Source organism: Miniopterus schreibersii, assembly GCF_964146895.1.
Source record: "Miniopterus schreibersii genome assembly, chromosome: 1".
In the NCBI taxonomy this organism is placed as follows: Eukaryota; Metazoa; Chordata; class Mammalia; order Chiroptera; family Miniopteridae; genus Miniopterus; species Miniopterus schreibersii.
In genome coordinates, this window is record NC_138101.1 from 180015279 (window position 1) to 180038194 (window position 22916).

At 43.6% G+C, this 22916-nt stretch overlaps 1 protein-coding gene across 8 annotated transcripts in view; it reads left to right on the top strand.

Moving 5' to 3' along the window:
* The window catches only part of SIPA1L1 (signal induced proliferation associated 1 like 1), a 392555-nt gene that overhangs the window by 333946 nt on the left and 35693 nt on the right, over positions 1-22916 (top strand). For 7 of the 8 annotated variants that reach the window (XM_081116818.1, XM_081116822.1, XM_081116820.1 and 4 more), the window contains 3 exons: positions 14278-14427; positions 19187-19311; positions 21978-22096. In XM_081116818.1, the coding sequence (XP_080972944.1) occupies positions 14278-14427; positions 19187-19311; positions 21978-22096 (394 nt within the window). Of the gene's footprint in view, positions 1-14277; positions 14428-19186; positions 19312-21492; positions 21556-21977; positions 22097-22916 lie in introns of all 8 variants that reach the window. The other variant, XM_081116817.1, reaches the window with a different exon arrangement.

Sequence of the window (22916 nt, forward strand, 5' to 3'; positions counted from 1 at the left end):
GGTAGCATTCCAAAGCCACAGGGGCAAATGAGGATCTATTCCCACGTAGCACTTGGCTCCGTGCAATGATATCTGTGCTCCGCTCTTTCATTTCCTCGTGAGATCAGCAGAAATTCAGTCTTGCACACTTAGTAGCCATATGGATTAGAACTCGGCAGACACTTTGAGGTGATGTTGACCATATTACCATCTTGGACAGTCGTCTTTCGGGGATAAGTGACACAGTAGCAACAGAATGCATGTTTTTGGTTGATTATCTGTCACTGTGTTAATAATTGTGAAAACAGAAACAGCCAGTACAGCACAAACATATATTCCACTGCTCTGAAAGTTGGGGGAAAAACAAAACAAAACAGTGGATGTGTTAAAACACTCAGTCCTGAGTAAAATAAGCAAAAAGAAGAGGAATTGAGGGATCCCATAAAGTGAGAAACCAACGGGCTGTTTTGTTTGTTTTTTGTTTTGTTTTTTAAATATATCTTTATTGATTTCAGAGAGAGGAAAGGAGAGGGAGAGAGAGAGATAGAAACATCAATGATGAGAAAGTCATTGATCGAGCCCGCAACCCGGGCATGTGCCCTAACCTGGAATCGAACCCCGATCGCCTGGATCCTAGGTCGACGCTCAACTGCTGAGCCATGCCCGGCCGGGCGAAACCAAGGTTTTTTTGTTGTTAAATAAGTCACTAGATTCCCTGACAAACGATAACCGGTTGACACTTCCTTAACAAGGATGCCCTGGTGCTTTTCTCTGGAGTTCACTGTAAAATGCAGCACTTTGAAATAGAATCTGGGCCAAACATTAAACCAGATTACATACTTTTCAAATGTATATAGAAATTGGCTATAAAATTTTAAATTGCACTATATGTTTATTACTCCACTTACCTATGCTCCTGAAAGGGACAATTTCATTCAGTAACTTGCTAATCATCTGCTAGAAGGAGCTAACTTCTTCCTGCCCCCACTCCCCTTTCTTCATCACGCCTGAGTGTCTTGATCTCATCTCAGCTGGGAGAGGCCTCTGTTCCAGGAGCGGTGTTGGGTAGAAGGAAGGTTCCTGTGGGAGCCGAAACATGACCCTGGCTCATCTGAGCAGCAGGACCCAGGTCCTACAAGAACAGAGTGGCAAGGAAAATGGGTCCTAGAGATTCTTAAATCGTCATTGGTTCAAACTGGGAACAGAAAGCTGGAGGTTTTAAAAATCTCACTGGTGTCTTTTATCTTAGTCTAAGTTTTGAGCTTTTGCATAAAACATTGCCCCTTAGCTATTTCAGAAATACTAGAATACCATGTGTAAATAATTTAGTAAAAAACAGACAAAAAAATGAGTTGTCTTTCCAAAATTCTTCATTTAATCCTGGAGGTTTATTTACAGAGCCTTGCTATTTACTGTATCTCAAAAGATTCCTCTCCCAGAGTGGCCGCATTCCCATCTGGACTCCTCACTTTCATGATTTTTGAGGAGGAAAAACGTCCAAAGAGATCCCTGAATAAATTCTTTGTTCTTCGCATTCCAAAGTTGGCTCTCTCTGAGGTGTGTGTTAACTGGAGTTCATGACTTGCCCTCATTTTGAAAGATGAGCCTAGGAAACCATTGTCTAGAGAAGTACGCTATTTTTTTTTGTCTCCAGAACAATCTTCGTGCTTTTACAACTGAAATTATTTTTGTGTGTTATTTTCTTTACACAATATCCCATGTAATACAATAGCAGAATATGTTTCAATTCCATGTTGTTTAATTTCTTCAACAGAAACTAAAGAGTGTTGCTGAACATACTGACCTCCAGAAGTGAAAATATTTTTTGTAGCCAGTGATCATCCTGTGATAGAGCAGCTTTTAGTGCTAGATGATACATCGCTGCCGTTGTTTTCCACAGGGAGCTCTCTGACTTCTAGAGGTTATTTCTGCGTGCACTTGGGTCTGCCTTTCAACTTGACTGCACCCAGAGGAAAAGCAATCTGAGGAGTGCTCACCATGAAAGACCGTGACTCTCTAAGCTATATAGATCAAGTGGCAGAAGAGAGGCCCCAGTGGTGTTCAGGCAGATTTAGCCTCCACTCAGTTCCCTCTCAGACTTCGTGGTTTCAGGTATTCTTTAGGACGCTGGACTCGGATTGCAAATCCTATGGTGGAGGTGTGTGGGTGACTTGGAAAATCCAAGTCTTCAGTATATTCGGGTTACTCGGCTCATCTTCATTTTGAAGTATGTGAAAATTCAGCTGGATGTTCTTCTTTGTGAAAATTTAAGAGTTTAATTTCCTATCCCATCATTCCTAATTTTTAGTAATGCAGTTTTTCTTTTTTAAGTTTCAACTTCGAGTCATAAATAGAAAGAAATAGTTGAGGAACTCTTTTGCTACTATTTCAGGAATATTCGGGTATAGAATGGACTCGTGGCATTCATCAGGAATACTCCCCGAGTCCTTCGTGAATCTACAGATCCATAAAGTTTACCTGGGACTAATTTCCTCCATAAAATATACTATAATATAGATGACAGTTTTAAGCATTCCTTTCATAGCCTTCCTGAGAACAGAACACCTTGCAGAGAGAAGGGAGTTCAGGACCCTGGCTGTGTGCTCATCCGCTTGACTCTCCTTCATACCAGCCCCACCTTGGGCACCGTTTATATTTGTACCTGGGCAGTCTCGGAAGTGTGATGCGGGCCTTTCAGGTGAACCACAAATAGAACAAATGACAAGGTCTGCCACAAACAGGATCTTGCCATACAATAACTGCATGAGCCTAATACTGGGAGCAAAGTATTGCCTTTGCATAGTTTATTACACAAATTTTTCTCTCCCAGGTTAGGCAAGTTGTGTCTAACTGTGGAGAAATCAGCCGCGTGAGCCTCAGTTAGCAGCAACCTCCCATCTACCCTCCCCCGCTACACAAACAAACCTGCCTACTTCATTCACCACCACTGGGTCCAGTATGGCTCCTTTTACGTGGAAACTTTCATCTACTGCTTGTAGAACCATAGTTTTTCTTGACTTGGATGCAAGATCCTAGACTTAAAGGTCATTAGGTGCAGTTTTTTACAATAATATTTGTGGAACAGGCCATCCCTTTCCTTTAATACCAAGGTCAGAATTTTTATTACGTTCTAAAGCTTGTTGGTGTTTGGAGTTTCTCACAAGAATTATTTCGCTGAATTGTGTTGTCTCTGTACATCGTTAAGAGAAATTGATGCAATAAGAACAGAATACGTGTTTGCCATCTAAATAGAATAACGCCTAATTCTGTGTGGTTTAAATATATGAGCTTTCTGCTCTCCAGGTGGCCTTTTGCGTACTGAATTTTATAGTATTTGTGGGGCCAGTACTTATTAACAGAATTAAAATTTGTTCAACAAAAATAAGCAATCTTTTGGCCTCAAATTTATCCAGAGTGTAAGGGTAGGATTGAAATATAAATAGCTGACTGTAGCACATTGAACTGTGCTGTGTTTATACATAATATGCAGGATAAAACCCTGAACTGTGCTAATGTGCTCAGAAAAGCTTAGCTATTTCAGGGGATTTGCATAAACGACAGGCCTCTTAGCATATAAAACAATGTTTCTGTTTTTAGATGAAGTATTACCGGTCTTTATATAAATATTTTTTGTTGTATCTTGTTGGATTATTGGTGCTTTTGAGTTTTATCTGCCTGCCATACTGTTCCCCTTTCCCTGCTGCATTTAGCTCTGAGTAGCGGGATGGAGAGGGCCTCTCCATTTACATAGAGTTAGAGGCGGCTGCATTGGCAGCCCTACCCCTACCCCTTTCTCAGCAGACGCTAGCAGCAGACAAGGCCAGAAGAGTATGCCTGATGAATATTTTTGAAACAGACGTAGAGTTCTCCTCTCAGAGAGCATAGTAGTCTTGTGCGCATCCAGTCTTTACTTTTTTTAAGAAAATGCTTTCTAAATTTATTTCATACAGGTTCTGTGCTAATTTTCACTGTGTCAGTTTGAGACAGAGCAAGCATCTGTTTAATCCTTCCCCTTCTTTTATTTAAAATATTAGCTGTGGTTAGAAGTTTCAGGGCTTTTACTTTCCAGATACCGTCTACCTGGCTCATAGTCGTTTGACTTGAGTGAAGGATCCTTACATCATGGAACGTGGTCTCCCTGGGGTTGCCCAGGCCACAGCCCTCTGATGTCCATATTGTAAAGCTGAGGGACCTGCCTTCCAGCGCCTTTGGCTTGTCTTCCAGAACTTTGCTCTTTCTTTGTCATTTCTTTACACTTGTCTCATCATCCCCCAAATTTTGTATCCCTTATGATTTCTTTCTCACTTTTCTTTTAATCCCACTCTGTACAGTATCTCGGAATAGTTCATTTCAGTGACCTCAGCCATCATCTGTACATGGGCAGTTCCTTAATAGTATATATTTTGCCTTGATCTCTTTCTTATGTTTTATATTCATATGCCTGACTGCCTACTGAACCCCTGTCCTTGAATGTCACAGAGTCTCCTGCAAGTCCAGGTTTCTCTCCTGCCCCACCATCACCTCTTCATTCGCGCGTGTCACCCACCTTGCTGGAGGACTTTGCTATCTGCCTGAGTATCCAGAGCAGTCCTGGGATTCATAATCACCTTCCCCTCCACCCGCACCTCCATCTCCACACCATTTAGTAATCAAGCCCTTAGCATCCGTTGAGTTCCTCATTTTTAAGCCGCCTCCATTGTGTTAGGGGCTCTCATTTCACAAGGGATTCTTCTGGCCAGAACAGCTCTCCATCCCTCCATGCTCATGTACGTGGGACAGTCTAGTAGAGGTGGAAGCCCTACTCCATGCCTTTCATTACCATCCCCCCTGTGAGTTCCCCGCCTGGCTCCAGGCATGTCAGTGACCCTGTTGCCATGTTTTCTCTCCTTCGTGCCCTTAAACCTGCTGCTCTGCTCGCTCTGCCCGCTCTGCCCTCCAAGCCACTTCCTCCCACCTCTGCCTTAATTGCCCCTCCTGGGAAGGTTCCCATCACTGAAAGTCGGCTTTCTTTGCAGAATTCATTCTTCATTATAATCTTCTTCGTCCATGTTTCCAACCTCAGGCTGTTTGTCTTATTTATTCATGGTCGTATCCCAAGAACCAACGGCAGATTCTGGCGTTTTAACAGGCTCTTGATGATTTTTTTAAAACTTTATTTAGTAATTAAATCAGTATGCAAAAGAAATGGGAACATAAGTAAATCAATTCAGGAGAAAATAAATCAGTTTAGGTTTTTTTTTTCTATTGTGGTAAAATACGCATCGCATAGAATTTATCATTTTGACCACCTTTAAGTGTACAGTTCGTGCGTACACTACCGTCATCCATCTCTAGAGCTTTTTCATCTTCCTGACTGAAACTGTATCCATTGGCCCCTGGACACCACCCATCTACTTTCTGTCTGAGTTTGGCTACTCTAGGTACCTGACCCTCACGTAAGTAGCATCATATAATATTTGTCCTTTTGTGACTGGTTTATTTCACTTTAGCGTAATGTCTTTCAAGGTTCATTCATGTTGCAGCATGTGTCAGAATTCCCTGCCTGTCTTAGCTCAGACTACTGTAACAAAATACCATCGCCCACAGTGGGGAAGCGGCTTAAACGACAGACATTTATTTCTCACAGTTCTGGAGGCAGGAAGTCCAAGATCAAGGTGTCCTCGGATGCAGTTCTTGATGAGGACACTCCTCCGGGGTTGCAGGCAGCTGCCTTCTTGCTGTGTCCTCACGTGGCAGAGAGAGGAAACTCTGATTTCTTCTTCTTATAAGGGGACTGTTCCCATCATTGAGGCTCCACCCTGATGGCCTCAGCTAAGCCTAATCACCTCCCAGAGGTCCCCACCTCCTAATGCCCAATGGGGTTAGGGCTTTAACATGTGAATTTGGTGTGTGGGGGCGGGCGGGTGCGTTCAGTATATAACTTTTCCTTTTTAAGGCTGAATAACACTCTAATATTTCGTTGTACATGTGTAACACATTTTGATTATCCATTCATCTATCAGTGGACATTTGGGAGAATCAGTTTATTATAAAAGTTATTTGATAGGTAAAAGTGAAGCACTGTAGTCAGGTAAAGCTATAGAATTAAAGCTAGATTTAGGTAGAAATCTTTGTTTTTTGGCTAAGTTTACAATTCTCCTATTTTAAAAGTATATTGTGGGTTAAGCGTCAAAAAAAATGACTCAAAGTGAAATGTGAGTTGTTCTTGACTGAATTTCCTATAAAAGGTTTTAACCTGATTGAAATTGAATTATTGGGGGGTGTTTGTCTTTTGCCTTCCAAGATCAGGTAGAGAAGCAGAGGCCGTACCTGACTTAAACTCACTGGGCTCTTAAGGCTCCGTTCCCCCAACTCTTCAGAGGAGCTGGCTACTCTGCATCCATGTTGGAATTAGAGTTCAGATGATTTGCAAGTTCACATCTTTAGATTATGGTACAGAGATGTTTTCTATTCAAGATTCTGGAGATGGGCACAGTGGCTTGAGCTGGGCACACCTCCCAGTTCCCTTTCCTTTTCAAGCTCCGAGTGGCCCAGGTAATGAGACCAGAGCGTGTCAACATGTGCTTATCGTTCCTCAGGCCTCGGAAGTAGCTGCTGTGCGCTCAGCCCGGGGACATGTTCCCACGGGGCTTCCTCCCTGCAGAGCCACCAGTGTTTTAGGTGATCCCCCCAGAAAGTCCTGCAGTCCAGGCGCCTTGATCTGCATTCTGGTCCCACCCCCTGGCGGTGATGCAACAGTGGGAAGTTCCTTATCCCCTCTGCATTTCAGAGAATCAGATGGGGCTCTAGCCCCACCTCCCAGAGTCCCTGTGAAGATTCAGGTAATGTAGTTACTTTGTAGCCAAGCTGAGCTGCTCATGCAGACCCACACTAGTGGGGCTTCCAGAAGGGTAGTTGTGTTGTGCTGTGTATCGTCATTTTGTCGATGCTTTTCCAAACACAGCTATGTGGAAGCCAAAGAGAGCTTGTTCATCTTGAGCACTGTGGGGATCAGGGTTACAGGTAGAGACAGCAGCCGGGGCTGGTGAGTCCTTCTTCAGCCTAATCTAGGCTACATGTGTGGTGGGTCAACGTTTCCACAAGCAGGTTGTGTTGTCACCAGTGACAGTGGCGTGGTTAACTTTGGTGACACAGAAGATGGATTCTGGAGGCCTGCTGTGCTGAAAACAGTTGTGGTGAACTGTGTAGATGCAGAAGTTGTAGGAAACACTGCAAAACCATCCGGGTGAATTAGATTGGACCTGAGAGGTAATCTTGTAAAAAACCGTTGTATGTGTTCTGAGAAGAGTAGCAAGGGGGCGTGTGGTCATATTTCTCTGTGTGTCAGTAAGAAACTGAGCTTCTGTAGACACCCAGCAATGGGTTTGTGCCCTGTACCCAGCTGAAGAGAGTGCTCTGCCCCAGGACCACCCAGGGGGGCGTTGGCCTAGTCACATCTTCCTCAGGCCCCCTCCCTCCCTCAACACGGCACACGCGGACACACACACACACACACACCACCACCACCACCACCACCACCACCCCCGAAGCCAGATCTGACGTGTGTCCTGCTGCAACTAACCCTCCTGCACATGGAGGAGGGAGGGAGAGTGTTGGGCCCCTTGCCTGATGAGTGCACCTCAGCTACATGAGCACATTTATCGTTGGGAATTTAAATTACTTTCCAGGGGAAAAAAGTATGTTCTGCTTTACATTTGAAACAACTGACATTTTTCTTTAAGATTTGTTGATTGTACATGTTTTTAAACGAGTAGAAATTAGTAGTAATTAAGACAGATTAGCTACCTAGACCCACCCCACAGTCATCAGTGTGAAATTTTCTCATAAGCCTGTAGTCTCCCAGTCTGTTGCTTTTTGTTTCACTCTTGGTTTCCATTATATTTTTTAAATGACAAATGACGATGGCATCCTGAAGTGGCACAAAATAAAAGTAATATGTAGAGATAAAGACATAGTGCAGCCCTGAACTGAGGTCAACACTGTGTGCTTGTTAAGTAATTAATGGGCTAGTGTGCAAGTGGGATGTTATTGTAGAACGCAAATTTCTTGTACATTTTCCTAACTGGAGAAGAGCATCAGTACTGGTAGAATTCTTTGGGGAAGGAAGGTAGCCGGCGTGGTGTTTTTCTCCCCTCCTAGCTTAGGGCAGTTCAGGGGCGGGAGTGGGGATCTTGGAGGCCACGTGAGGAAGGCCACGTGGGCAGGCGCTCCAAGTTGAGGCCATGGCATGCTGTATATTGGCTTCTGCTTCCCTTGTTTTTGTTCGTATAATGGGATAGAGAATGAATTTTTTTTTTCCAGTCTTTAAAATCCTAGTATGTGGAAAAAATCCACTTAGCTTCTCACCAAAAGATTTAGTTGTTGACTTCTTTTTGTGAAATATTTGGGAATATTGGTGGAGGGTAGGGCTAACCAAAGAGGTTAGTATTTGTGGTGGGCTAATGACTCTTATCCATCTGTATATCTCTCAGATTTTAGACTTATTTCATCAGTCTCTTGTACTTAGGCAAAACAAACAGAAAAACACAGCATTATTTGGGCATTCCCTTTTATGCCTGCTGAGCAAGGGTCTTTAGGGCCTGCTCTGACCACACCACTGCTTTGCTGCACAATCTTTGGTGCTCCCCTGCTGCCTCACATGTGAATTTTTTGCTTCCTCCGCCTAGTATATGAGAGCTCACCCTGCAAGACCCGGCCATCCTCCTGGTCATGGCCCCCACCAACTCCCACCCTTGTCTAGTGCTCCAGCCTCACATGACATTGTGGTGGCCTCACATTCCTGTGTCCTAATTCCTGACTGTTGTGAAAATCTTTAGGTTCCTCTAAGACACATCTCAGGTGCATTTCATCATAAGGCTTTTTCCCCCAGGTTTTCCCAGCAGGATTTGACTTTTTAAAAAAATATATGTTTTTATTGATTTCAGAGAGAGGAAGGGAGAGGGAGGGAGAGAGAGAGAGAGATAGAAACCTCAATGATGAGAGTCATTGATCAGCTGCCTCCTACACGGCCCCCTACTGGGGAGCCATCCGCAATTGGAGCATGTGTCCTGACCCAGAATCGAACCATGACCTCCTGGATCATGGGTCAACACTCAACCACTGAGCAACACCGGCCAGACACAAGATGTCACCTCTGACCTGCCTGAGCCCCCTCTACACTCTGTACTACCCTCATGACAGCCTCATTTTACTCGTGTTTTTCGTAAAAACTATTGGTAGCTATTACTAGCCTTATTTTCTGGGCCAGGCTCCGTTCAAAGTTTTTTGTGCAAGTTTTCTCAGTTAATCCACCCAGCAGCCCAATAAGTTGGTTGCTATTTACCTCTTTTGTAGATAAGGAGCCCAGGGATTAAGAGATGAAATAATTTGTGCAAAGTCGTAGCTGGTTAGCGGCGGAGCTGAGATTACCTTCAAGGCCATCGGACTCCAGCGCCCCTCTTAGCCACTGTGCTGTCTGTATGGATTAAACCCACCACCACACTCCGAAAGCACTCAAGGCCTGCTTGCGGAATGAGCGCCTGCGCGGGGGCCAGCAGGGTTCAGGCCCCATGCCCAGGAGGGTCCACCCTGGGTTTCATGCTCTTCCATCACTGCCGGGAAGTCTGTAACAGTGTTTGAACAGAGGACCCACATTTTTATCCTGTGCTGAGTCCCACAAATCATGTAGCAGTCCATTTTTACTTTCTGTTCTTTACAGTTACCCTTAGATATCAAGTTGGTTGTTCTCAGGAGGCACCCGTACCGCGTGCCGGGCTGTGCGCTGCCAGCAGCTGTGCCTGGCGATCCGTTTATCTCAGCCTGATGCATTGCTGCCTCCTCACTCTACGGGAGAGTTACTCCTCGTCGTAAACTGACCTAGTTGCAGGAGGCTTATCAGAGCAGGGTTTCCGTGATCCAGTCAGAAGAGCCGGCATGAATCGTGTGGTCAGCAAGCCAGGGTAGCTGTGGTTCTCAAAGGACACAGCAGGAAACGAGGAAAAGTCAGAGAGACGAGTTGCAACCTGAACACAACTTCTTCAGATCTACTCTGATTGTGGCACCCAAATGATATTACCTTGAATTGTTTCAGAGCAATTTGTTGTGTGTGGTTTTTCCCCCACAAAATTCTGGAAAAAATCCCTGATTGATATCCATTGCTGAAGACAGACTTGAACTTGGTCCTGTTCTCTGGATGAATAGTGTTTTAATTGCGAAGTTGTGGTAAAATGCTGTGCTTAATTATAGACTTGAGTGTCTAATTTGTCATTCATTGCCGCTATTTGAAACCCTCTCAGTTGTTTTTGCCACCACCCACTGTTTGCACTTGAATTGCAGAGGGTCTCATCTCCTTGGACACATGTAAGCAGTGCCATCACTTTGGAGTTAAAAGCAGGCACAATTAAAGCTCCACTGCATAACTACTCAGGAAACGCATTTCAGCATCACTTACACAGATACTGAGAATTCCTTGTCCACAAATTGACAAATGATCATCAGTCACAATCTGAGATCAGTTTAATGAGTCTGTTAATGTTAATACTGGATGTGCATCCTGTGAATTGTTCCATGGAAGGCGGGAGCAGGGAGTATTTTATTAGAAATACAGGATTTTTTTTTGGCAGTTCTCTTCTCTCCTTTATCCTGGTGTGAGTGCTTCTGTAAAAGTGAGGAACTGATATTGATCTTGGACCATCTCTTCTTAAATGTCCATCTCTTTCAACTCTTTGCTTTCATTGCAACAAAATGCATTGCCTGTAAATAAATGACAAGCTGGGGTGTATCCTGCAGACTGGAAGTATTTTCTGTTGGGCTGATGAACATGGCTTTTTCAGTCACTGCGTTCTTTGGACAATCACAAAACCCTGGTATTTTATTTCTGCAGAGGGAATTACTAGAAAGCACTTAAGAGAACATTTAACATCAGTTACTTTAAAAACAGTTATTTCTTGGCTACATTGATAAAAACGTATGGGAGAAAATCTACTGAAATTAATGCTAAAAGGTTTAGAAATTTCCTTTCTGACAGTAACCAGAGCATTCTTTAAAAATAGTATTTCTTATATTTTACCAAAATAAAAGATCTCAGAGCAACTGAAAGATGTATTAATCTTAGTCCTCTTGACCTATTTGGACACTAACATCTACAATTTCCCAGGCTTGTTAAGACTAAGAGAAAGCACAAAGATCTGGGTTTATCTCAAAAGAGAGGGAAAGGCTTGTGATCTCGAGCTAACTCTTCATGGGCCTCAGCAACCCTTAAAATAGAGTGGGTGGAAGGACGGAGACTCCGGAGGTTAGCATGCCCTTCCCATGTGAGCCAGGTTGGGGGCACTCTTATTTTCAAAGTGGCAGGACAGCCCAACTCCAGGAGTGATCAGCTGCAAGCTATCTCTGACAGAGGTGTAGTGCCAGCAGGTGTCCCTTCCACTCCATGACTCGGTCTGTTCTCAAACAGTATTTGTGTGATGGTATCAAATTTAGAGTATTTGGAAAGAACCGTAAAGCATCAGAATAAAGGATAATTCTGATCGCTCCTCCCCCACATACATCTAGAGTCATAAAACCATTTGGGTGCCATTCCATCCGTTGCTGTATGTGTGTGCTATGTGTGTGATCAGTCAGAAAACAAAGCCACTATTGAGTTGTATAAATGCAGAAAACGGATGGGGAATGAATGCTGGCCTTCTGGAAATGCTATTTTTTTCACTTTGGGATCACTCCAGTAACCGAGTAGAATTTTCTGATACCCTTGCCAAATAAAAGTGCTGAGGTTGGGAATGAGCATTAGATGGTTTAGCTTAACGTACATTTTGGAGAGCTGGGTGAGAAAAGCAAGCCCTAAATACAGATATAAAAGTTACTTCTTGACTTTCCCTGTGGAATCATGTCACCTCCTCATGGAAGCATAAACATCTTCACAGTCACCATAAGTGTAATTCGCTGGCATGACTTGTTCACCCTGAAGAGAGTTGTTAAGTCGTCAGGCCGCAGCCATGTTGACATTCCCCTGCTGTCTCGTTCTTTCCTGTCTTTCTGTAGCACCTCCTCTTTGCAGCAAGAAAATCAAAGCAGCTACAAAATGAAACTCTGTTTGAAGTTTCTCTGTATTCAGTCCTATAAAGGCCAAACTCTCAAGGCAGAAACGAGTGTGGGCTCTTGTTAACTTTGGGTTTATGCGGCTCCTCAATCCTTACCTAGTTTTCTTCTTTGTACTCTACTCCTCGCGTCCCTCCCCCACTCTACCCCCCTTCAGTTAGTCCAGAATAAATAGTGAGATCTTTGGGACGTGTCTTCATGGAAAAGAATTAAGGGGTGTCCATCGTACGGTGCCCAGATAAATGATCGTTTACCAAAACGCGTTACCCAAAGTACAGATGAGCTGGTGTTCCAAGACCCCCTGGTCTGTGACCCATCATCGCTGCCCACACTTGACCCTCAGTCCTAGCAAGGATGCCAGCCTTGTGGTTAGCCCGTATTTCTCTGAATCTATGTGTCGGTGACCAGGTAGGTGATGTTAACAGGAAGACCTGAGGAACTCTGCCTCTTTTCCTCGTGTCTCGTCACATTGTCCAAGGACTTCACGACCCAGGTCTCCTCACTTGCCCGTTTCACACTACGTAGAGGAGGCATTGCCAGTAGGTCCTCTTGCCATTATGCCAGATTGATGATACATGCACAGGGGTGCCTGGGCTCAGTTCCATCATCCTCTTTTCTCACATTTAGGAAAGCATATTAACCTTGAATGTGTTGTGATTGTCTTTAGCAAATTATTCCACAAACCTTGGCACTCTAGTATTAGCAACCAACTGTTTTTCATCTGGTGTAGAACCACCATGGTTGAGATCCCCTGGCTTGGGGCACCTGATGTAACTGGGGGACCCTTATCCTGAACCACCTACAGCACTTCATTTCTTGCATTGCCGATGGGATTCGCCATCAAACATGGGTTAAACAACCAGAGATATAAAGATTAAGGCTCAGGCCTGCCCCTTAAGGACAGAGTCTAGTTGGTGAGATAGACACACATGAAAGTAACCATTCCATAGGTTGTGCTCAAATGGGGCAAAGAACAGACTGTGGTGGGACTGAGGTTCTAATTAACCTATGAATTCAGCGTATGATGTTGGAATTAGGCTTTGGATAAAAAGTGTTCTCTGTGAGTAGGAAAGGGAGAAGGTACTCCAGGCAAGAGAGGACAAGCCGAATAAAGGCATGAATTGGGTGGGCAAGTCTGAGAGCTGGGGCACGCTGCATGTGACCAGAATGGAGGGTGCATGGGGGCACGTAAAGAGCATGGAGATTAGGATGGATATGAGGATGGGCTTGGCGAGATGGTCCAAGGCCTGAAAGAGGGCCTGGGATTTGGTCTTCCATCCTGTTGGCAAAGGAAAGCTGTAGAGAGATGTGAGCAGTCAGATGACTTGGGAAGGTAGGGGGCATTGGAGGTATGGGGACAGAGTGTGGAAGTCAGAAGACCAGTTAGAGCACTGTTATGTGGACCCAGGGCAGAGATGGGGGGCTTAGAGGACAATCAGCAGGTTGGAGACCAGTTGTCTTCTTTGTCTTTGTTTTCCAGACTAGCACCCAGGGTGCCTGACTACACAGTGTGTGCCCAATAAGTAGTTGAACTTAATTAAACCAATTGACTGTGGAAGATGAAAAAAGTGGGGGAGGGATGTCAAAATATTTAGCTTGGAATAACAAATCTAGGAGGGACAGGAGAGGGGTGGGAATGGGAAAAAATCAGCTCTTTTTAGGAGGTTTGATTGGAATTGCTCATGAGGGTGTCCCATAGGGATATCTAGGAGACAGCTGGGGATAACAGGTTTGTCACAGAGATCTATCAAGTCAGCTCTGCCCTTTGGGCCTAGATGGATTTGGGAGTCATACTTTTTAGTGTCTTACTCTTTTTCCGTTAGAAAAGTTTCTCATTGTGATTCTCTTACTCCTTCTGTCAGCTTCCTGTGCCTGAAACCCCCTCCTGCCCCTCTGTAGAAAGTTTGTAGGTTTACTGTAGGAACCTGCCATACCTCAGTAAGCCTGTTGAATCCTGGCAGCTCTTGGAATCATACGTTTTTTCCCTCCTATTTTTTTTGACCCCCCCCCCCACTCCCGCCCCCTTCAAGGCAGTTTTCCAGCTGTTCCCTGAGGGAGTAGTTCCATGGGGAAGTTTCTTTTGTAGACTTCCAGCTATCTTCATTTTCAAGATCTCCCTGAAGTTGCTGCCTTTGTCACATTTATGTGATATTATCCGTCATGCCTGCCTTGGGAGCCTTCCCTTTGAATTGTTGACTTCATATTTTTGGTTTGTGTGTGCAGGCTGTCTCCTGGTTCGGACATCTACGTGACGGTCTCGTCCATGGCTCTAGCGAGATCCCAGCAGTGTCGTAACTCCCCCAGCAACCTGTCTTCATCCAGCGAGACTGGCTCTGGCGGGGGCACCTACAGGCAGAAATCCATGCCTGAAGGGTAGGTGTGCGGTCGGCCCCATTGTACACGGTCCCAGTCAATGTCGCTGTCTTTCATCTGTACTTCAGATGTGTACAGTGATTTCCAGCCAGCCAGCCTTGATCAATTTACGAAAGAACAAAAGAGAAGTTGTGGTTAATATTTCAGAGAGAAAAAATGTCTAATGGCTGCTTCAAACCACTTCTTAGGATATATATCATCCTCTAGTCTCTCTAAGGACTCAGTGGCAGAGAAATGAAATTTCATCTGTTTTTCCATGATGTATATTGTCTATTTTCATAGTACAGATTTTGTCACTTCTTAATATTTTCTCCAAAGTGAACTCGGCAGCATACTGCTTGGACCAGCTGGAGTTTGTTTTGCTGTTAAAGTAGGGGAAATGACCATCAGATCCAAAGCTTAAAATTATTTTTTTTTTCATACTTTAAAAGGCTTCTGTAATTTCAGCCTGTGGGTTAGGTTTTGTTTTTCATGTTTTTTGGAAAACACTAAACACCCAAAAGGAACTATTTGCTTCTGACAAGACTTACAAAGTAAAACACTAACTGTACGTGATTTTAGAGGCTATTAAAAAGGAAAAAATAATTGGAATGTCTGATACTGGGAAGTAATTAACAGCGAAACATTCCACGGTGCACACAAGCTTTGGTCTTTGCCCAGAGGTGCCGTGAAGGAACCTCAGTGACTTCCTGCTGGGCATCCTCTGGGCAAACTCAACAAAGAACTTGGAACCGTTCGAAGATCAAATGTAAGGAGTCTATAAAAACTGATGTTTCTATTCTGAGTTTTCCCCAAATATGTATTTTAACAAATTCACACGTGATTTGTTTATTTTCTTGAGATTTTACCATGTTACAATATAGTCATGCTTACTAAGAATACCTTCAGTGTGGGTATTTTTATCCTATAGTGTTTTGTCAGCTTTTACAGCTATTAAGTTTGATTTCTCTGTTGCGAAATGTTTATGTTAGCAGAAAGGAGGTAATAAAACCGCTATAAAATATGCTCTCTACCCACCTCCCATCCACAGTATCTCCCCAGGATTCCCTTGGTAGCCTATCTAAAATGCACACGTCTTATTTTAATTACTTCAGTGACAACTAGAAAAAAAGATTAGCTCTTATTCATGAGTTTCCGCAAAAGGTTTTATGAGTTAAGTATTATTACACCACACCACAGGCCCAACTAATTATTTCTTGTTTTAATTAGTAGATTTTAAATGGCCTGCTTTGACTTCAAAAATAAGAATTCACTGCAGTTTCAGTGTTGGTACAGCAATAAAATGTAAATGAGCTCGCAACAGTAACAAAGGCATTGTTTTCTTCTATGGTACACTTTTAATATATCCCAAAACTGTAGCCGAAACATGTGTTTTGGTGCATATTTCTGTTAGAAACATGGTTCCCGTGCCATGTGCTGCACAGTTTTTTTAAGGAGGTGGTAATTATTCAGCTTTGTGTTTAATACTAATCCTACCATAGGTGGTATTGAGGTTTTCCCCACTGTTGGTGAGCTTGCCTGGTGACTGTTTACCATACAGTATAATGTCCTTTTTAATGTGCATGATGTTTTAAAAAATGATGGTGATACTGTGGGGGAGGAAGAAGCTTTTTACTACCTTTCAAGGTTCTTTTGCTGGTTTAATAATTAAATCTACATGAGACAGATTAACAAGAGAAGATAACCAAATTTAATTACACTTACATATGGGAACCCCACATACATGAGAGGTGCAGAGACAGAAAGGGGAGAGGAGGAATATGGGACATTCTGAGCTCAGGACAAGGTAAGGCACCTGGGGCTTCAGAAGGAGGAAGGTCATTCACAGGACAGTGAGCAGATGTTCAGTGTTGTTAGTTTGCCATGCCCTATAGATGGGTCATAAAAAATGGTCAGAGATAATCTCTTATGGGCAAAGCCCCTAATTTAAGTTCTTCTAGGTAGTTAAGAAGGAGCCAAAGTTTCTCTTGAGCCCAAAGGATATCAGTTGCCTTTAGCTCAAAAATAACCCACATACCACAGAGTCACATCTTAGGGTGACTCGTTCTGAACCCCTGCAGTATAGTGTTTTCCGCTAGATCCCAAGCAGTGTTTGCCTGTAGTGGAGATACAGGAGGAGTTGGTTTACTGTCTGGTTCATATGTGTTGCTTGTGGGCCATGTTTAATCCCCAAGTTACCCATACGGAGAGGAAAATCATCACATCTATGTACAGGAGTATATGTAGTCTGCTACAGACTCATCAGTGGTAAACTTTAAAAAGCTTAAAAGCATGAGATCACAATAATAGGTCAGTATGCAGTCATGGTCCGCAAGTGTCCTCTGCTCCTTTGTTGTCCCCTCTCCGATTCAGTGGGCTCTGTGTCTGCCTGTGTGTGATGTGTCCTGCCCTCTCCCTGGTCTGAGGATGTTGAGACCATCCAAATCAGTGAGAGGTGAAATTTCATAGGGTGGCTAATCATGCCTGCTCCACTTGAGTGGGCGGAGACAAGGCACCTGCACACCTTTAGGATGGGAACGAGAGGCAGTTATAAGGCAACTCTGTTGAAAAGACATGGGTCTCTTCGGCCATCCTTGGAGATTTGTTTTTGGACCACACACTTTGAGGGATGTTGACAGGTCAGGGCCTGTCTGGAGGGAGGAAGGGAGGGACTGGGTAAATGAGGAACTTGGAGACCATGGTGTGGGAAACATAACTAAGGATGTACGACCTGTAGATGAGAACTGTGGAGGCGAGGAGTCTCTCTTAGGTGAAAGATTAAACTTGTCTTTGAGGGCGACTGAGACCAATAAATGAAAGTTATGGGGAAGGAGTGTCCAGCCCCTTATGAGGGAGCTATTTCAAAGCCGTCAGCCAGCTCTGGAGAACGGCGGACTGGCTCCTGGTCACTGAACGTGTTTTGTGTACCAGCCCGATGATTACTTAAAACTCCTTTAAATCTGAAACTGTGACTCTTCAACCATTGGTGTTCCTCCAGACAGAGGTAGAGCGAAGCTCTTCAAAAAGAGGCACAAGGTAAAAATTGAACAGGTTTTGTCTTAGCTCCACAAGAATAGCATCTTTGTATCCTTCATGCCCTGGCACACAAGTGTGCGAGGCAACAGAAATTGAAAGTTCGTGGGATGAAACTATTTTTAAGGCAGAATTTAAAGGTGGCCTCACCTTATCATTCATTTGAAACCAGATAGCCAGGAAAACTCTTGGCTGTAAATTCAGGGGCTTGAAAAGTTGTCTTCAGTTTCCACTGCTACCAAAAAGTAAAAGCAAAATCACAATCCAATTCTAATTTTTCTCTCTGTGTCTTTTAGGAAGAGTCTTAATTTAGTGCACATTTAGAATAGGCTCCTAGGGTCATTTTGAAGGTATTCACTGTTCTAAACTAAACAAGGACCCTCCTTTGGAGGGGAGGGCAAAGATCATAATTAGTGAATCTTTTTTTTGTAAATGCAGAGTCATTGAGGTTTTCATAAATCAAGGTTTTTGGTTTTAATAGCTGTGTTTAGTGAGGGCTTGCGATTGAGTTTGTAAACGATTGTCGTTTGTGCAAAACCAACTAGGGAGACAGTATAGAGGGAGTTTTAAGCAAATATAGCTTTCTCGGCTTTGCAAATGCTTTCATATAGATTGCCCTCCCTGGACTCATATAACGGAGTTGCTGTTTTACAAATAAAGAAATGAAGATGAAACTTGAGTGGCTTGGAGTTTGGCTCCAGATCTTCCTCCTCCTCTAGGTCTCGGTCCTTCCAGCCCACGTGATGGTCTCCCCCCCACCCCATGCATTTATCAGTCTGTACTGAACAATACATCTGTCGTGTGCATCAATCAATTCAGGCCTTGTTTAGTCTTTTATTGTATAGGTTACATGTAAGTTCATTAGTAACCATACACAGATTTGTAAAATTCCACATGATGAACACTTGAATTTTGCACTCTGAATTTTGCTTAGTCACATGTGTAGCTTGGTTAGCATATCTTTCCTCCCCTATATGCTTCTCCCCCCTTTTTCCTGGGCTCAGTCAGGGTTTACTCTACTGATACTGCTCATGAAGGCACATGCTTCACTTACGCTTATATTATTATTCTACATAGGAAAGAATAAAGCTGGCTATTAAATAGCTAAGTAGTCTTCCCAGAAATAGACAGTTGCCCTCCCCCTTTGTTTGCCAAATACCTACTTCTGAGTTGCCCTTCCCAAAGGCAGTTTAAAATTCATACATTTTGAGAGTGGTCTCCCTGTAATGTAAATAGCAGCCTGTCTTTCAGACCTTAGAGTGCTCAGGAAGTCCTTGTTCCCAGAATGAATGGCTTAGCAGAATTAGTGACTTAGTGATTTAGCAGGTGACTGAGTTAAGAGAAATCTCTGAAATGTGCCAGCTGGAAGATAAACGTGGACCATTAGCATGGTGGGATTTTTCCTTGGCTGTGAGTGACAGTCTGAGGTTGGCTACTCAAGGGCTAGAAGATTTTGGTTTCTTACTCTATGTATCTTAGATTTTGCTCAGTCCTAATGGCTCCCAGCCTTGTTTACAGTTTACATACTTAGCCTGCATACCTTTCTGAGCAGAGTGGTGCATTTGACTATAGCAGACACAGTTCCGGCACCCGTGCTCATTTGCACAGGATGAGCACACAAGTACAGACATGCAAGCGAAACTAGTAGTACCTGTCATTAGAGTGTAGTTCGCTACACCCAGGACTCCTTCCCTTTGCGGTGAGGTTTCTGATGTCACCTTTGCCTTTGTTTGGGGAATCGCCATAGGTTTGGAGTAAGCCGCAGATCCCCGGCCTCCCTTGACAGGCAGAACACCCAGTCAGATCTCGGTGGCAGTGGAAAATCCACACCCAGCTGGCAGAGAAGTGAGGATAGCATTGCCGACCAGATGGGTAAGTAACTACATTTCTACAAAAAGCAAATAGCTTTTACACCAAGGTGACTTTGGCTTCCTCTTGATGATGTCATCAAAGCATTCTGTTATATAATTCAGCCCTGGTTAATAAATGTGAATGAGAATTAAGTCTTGGTTAGATTATGTATAAGTGAATGCAACAAATAAGATCTGAGAGAAAAGTTAAGGAATTCCAGGTGACCCCAAATCTAAAAATAGAAATGACATAGGAATTATTTTCCGGACTGAAATTAAAATGCCAGACTGCCAAACCATGTGTCCTAAGTATCTCCCTTCCCCTTTGTTTATCTGTTGGTATTCTTACTGTGAGTTTAAAACAAATAAATAAAATTTTAAAACTATGTACAAAGTGGGAAAGAGATACAATTGTTGCTTAGTCACATGTGTAGCTTGGTTAGCATATCTCTCCTCCTCTATATGTTGTCCCCCCTACTCTGCTATTAGGCTGTCAGCTAAGGACATGCCTTAGGAGCACAAAACAGCTGGATGGGGTAGATTTGCAGGATTGAGCCTTCATTTGGATTTCTGGCTCGTAGCCCTTTCTCTGTGTATATTTGTAGTTTGCTACAGTGGCACCATAACACTAGTTGATACGATAAAATTTTGCCTTGAAACATGATTAAGTTTCAGCACAGTAGCATCAGAGATTTTAGTACCAACACAGCTGATACGTCAGAGTCTTGAATCTAGACTGTTAGGTGTTTTTTCCTCTATCTTATCTCTAGTAGCATTACCATCAGTGTGAGACTAAAAAGAAGTACATTTCAGGTCTGAAGTACATTTCAGGCCTTTTTAAGACAAAGACCCATCTTTTTATCTTCTCGGCAAATGCATTGTCTTGATCTGTTTTCATGACTGTGCCCATGTAAAGGTACTAACCACGAACGTAGAAGGGAGCGGAAAAGTATTGAGCTAAGACACACAGTGAGGAAAAGAAGTGCAATTCCTGGGTTCTGAAGATATGCTTTGTTCCAGTAACTTCAGTGAGATGTGCCCTGTTATTGAAGCCATCTGTCACTCCCCACTCTCATCCCACCCACCCACCACGCAGAAAACCTGAGCATATTCCGCTCTGCTCTTAACAGAATGGTTTTAATCCCATATGTTTTGCTACTGTTGAGATGGTAACGACACGTGTGCAAAGGATCCCTTCTGCATCATGCCTTTAGCAGCTTTTTCTGGCTCCTGGTACAGGCTTTGAACAAAGCTGTCAGCCACCCTTTGTGCAGCATTCAGTGTCGCCCTTCCTGCTCCCACGAAGTCATGTGAGGAGTGGAAAGGGTAATTGTAAGGTTCATCCTAGACCCGTATTTGCTCTTGCGCACATAAACCTCCCTCTAGTCTTTTTTTTCTTGCATCCACTTGAGTTTAGTGGCATCTTACTTTTAATAGATAAGACTCAAATTAATATGGATGAATCCTTTTGTTCATCTTTTTAGTAAGATACACCTTTTTTTTTTGCAAGATATCCTTAGAGCCTGCCACAGAAGCCTTTTTCACCAACCAGTGGCCTTTCTCTATCCAAAATCTAAGGCTTGAAATAAAATGTTAAAATAAAATGAACTTGTATAAGCTTTTACATTCCAGAAAAATAACCCCGCCTTTTCTAATTGGCACATGAGAAGGAATCTCTGGGGCTTACTTATGCCACCCTATGGAGAAATCGATAATTATGTTCTCAGTACTCATTGCACTATATTGAGTGTGTGAAGGTCTGACCTTTATACACTCCATTTGTAAGGACAGAATCCTCTAATGACTTGCAGGTCATTCATTGAAAATGTTGAGTTTCTCATTTGTTAGCCGGACCCCGCTGTCTTTGTATATCAGTGTGTCATCAGCTGGTGCCCAGTAGAGACCAGGAGCTCAGCTTGCTTAATTAACTCACACATCTCGGTGGATGCTTGTTTTTCTGCCCCTCTGCTTTTGGAAATGGTTGAGAATCAGAGTAAAAGAGTATGCCACCCAGACATTACATGTTAGGGATGGTGCTGCCGAAGTTCGGAATCGTTGCTGGTAGCTAGAAGTGTGTTAAAGAGGCAAAATCACTGCTTACCTTTCTCCTTTGGGACCCACCGTGAACACCAGCCTGGACTCCAGAAGGAAGCGATTGTTCTAAGTAAACTAGCTGCTTGTGTGTCTTTTCTGTTGTGCTTAGCTTACAGTTATAGAGGACCTCAGGATTTCAGTTCTTTTTTCCTCGAGCAGCATGAATATACAGGTAAAATATTTCCAAAGTGTCATGGTAAGTAACACGCGATTGCATCCGTGCCTGTCTAGGGAACGTAGACCAAGCCAGGTTAGCTACACTTCGCAGCGAATGAATTTCATAAAGTCAACCCATGTATTTTAGACTTTTCCCTCCCAAACCAAAAGTGGATTCCTAACTTTGCCGCGTTGTCATGGCCTTTGGTTTGGTGGTACGTGGCTATGCTAATGTGCTCACCAGCTGCAAGCTTTACCCATCAGCCACGTCGTTTCCCACATGCTGTTTGTTGTGTAAATTCTCAACAAGCTTATTGCTGAAATTCCGAGTTTGCTGGTCAGTGAACTCAGCGATGCCGTGGCGAGCTGTCTTCATTTGTCAACATGTGCTTGGGTCTGCCTGATGCCTGCACCATAACGTCCTGTGCTGTATTGCAGAGCCAACGTGCCACCTCCCGGCAGTCTCGAAGGTGCTGCCCGCTTTCCGCGAGAGCCCCAGTGGGAGACTAATGCGGCAGGATCCAGTGGTTCATTTGTCTCCGAACAAACAAGGGCATGTAAGTCCACTGTCAAACAATGCAAGTGATAGATTCCTCGCATGTACCTTCCTTGCGATGTGAAAACGGTGCAGGTCGGCTCTGCTCTTCCTTCCTTGCAGTCAGAGGGGAAATCATCCCGCAGGAGGTGGGCATTTTCTGTCATGGCCCTGGGATTTCTGCTGCCAGAAATCCACCTGCCACCCCTACCATCTGGATGGGAAGCCTGTGACCCCATCACAAACAATCCTAAAACGTTAGGAATAGAAGTGTTTAGAAATGGATTTTCTTTGCTAATAGTTGCAAGCGTGAGACGTGGTTGGAGCATCAGTCAAGCGAACAGATGACTTCCTGACCTCCCCCCTCCTGCTTCTCTCCCCTAGCTGCACACACTTTGTCCTTTTGCCATAGTTACACCCAGGTCCTTATCATGTACAGGTAGAATGCGGACAGGAGGTCATCATTTCCTCCCCCTTGAAGTGCAGTTGATCTCTTTACTCTGCCCACTGGAGTGTGTACTTGTATTTGTCATTCTGTAGGATGAGGAAATACTGTATTTCATATTCACTAATTTATAAGATGCTCAGAGAACTTTTAATGAGCGGGCTCCTATAAGTTTTGCTCTAGTGAAGTGACTATTGAAGCTATAACCACGGGGGAGAGGGCACCCATGGGTGTGCAAGCACCCTGCACAGGTGGTGTGGAGAGAGATTTACTGATGAAACATGATGTCACAGTTCTACTTGTAAACGATAGATTGTTCAGTCAATCTGCCCATTTCCCCACCTCCATTACTAATTTTTATATTGATTACATGGTAAAATATTTTGAATAGGTTGGA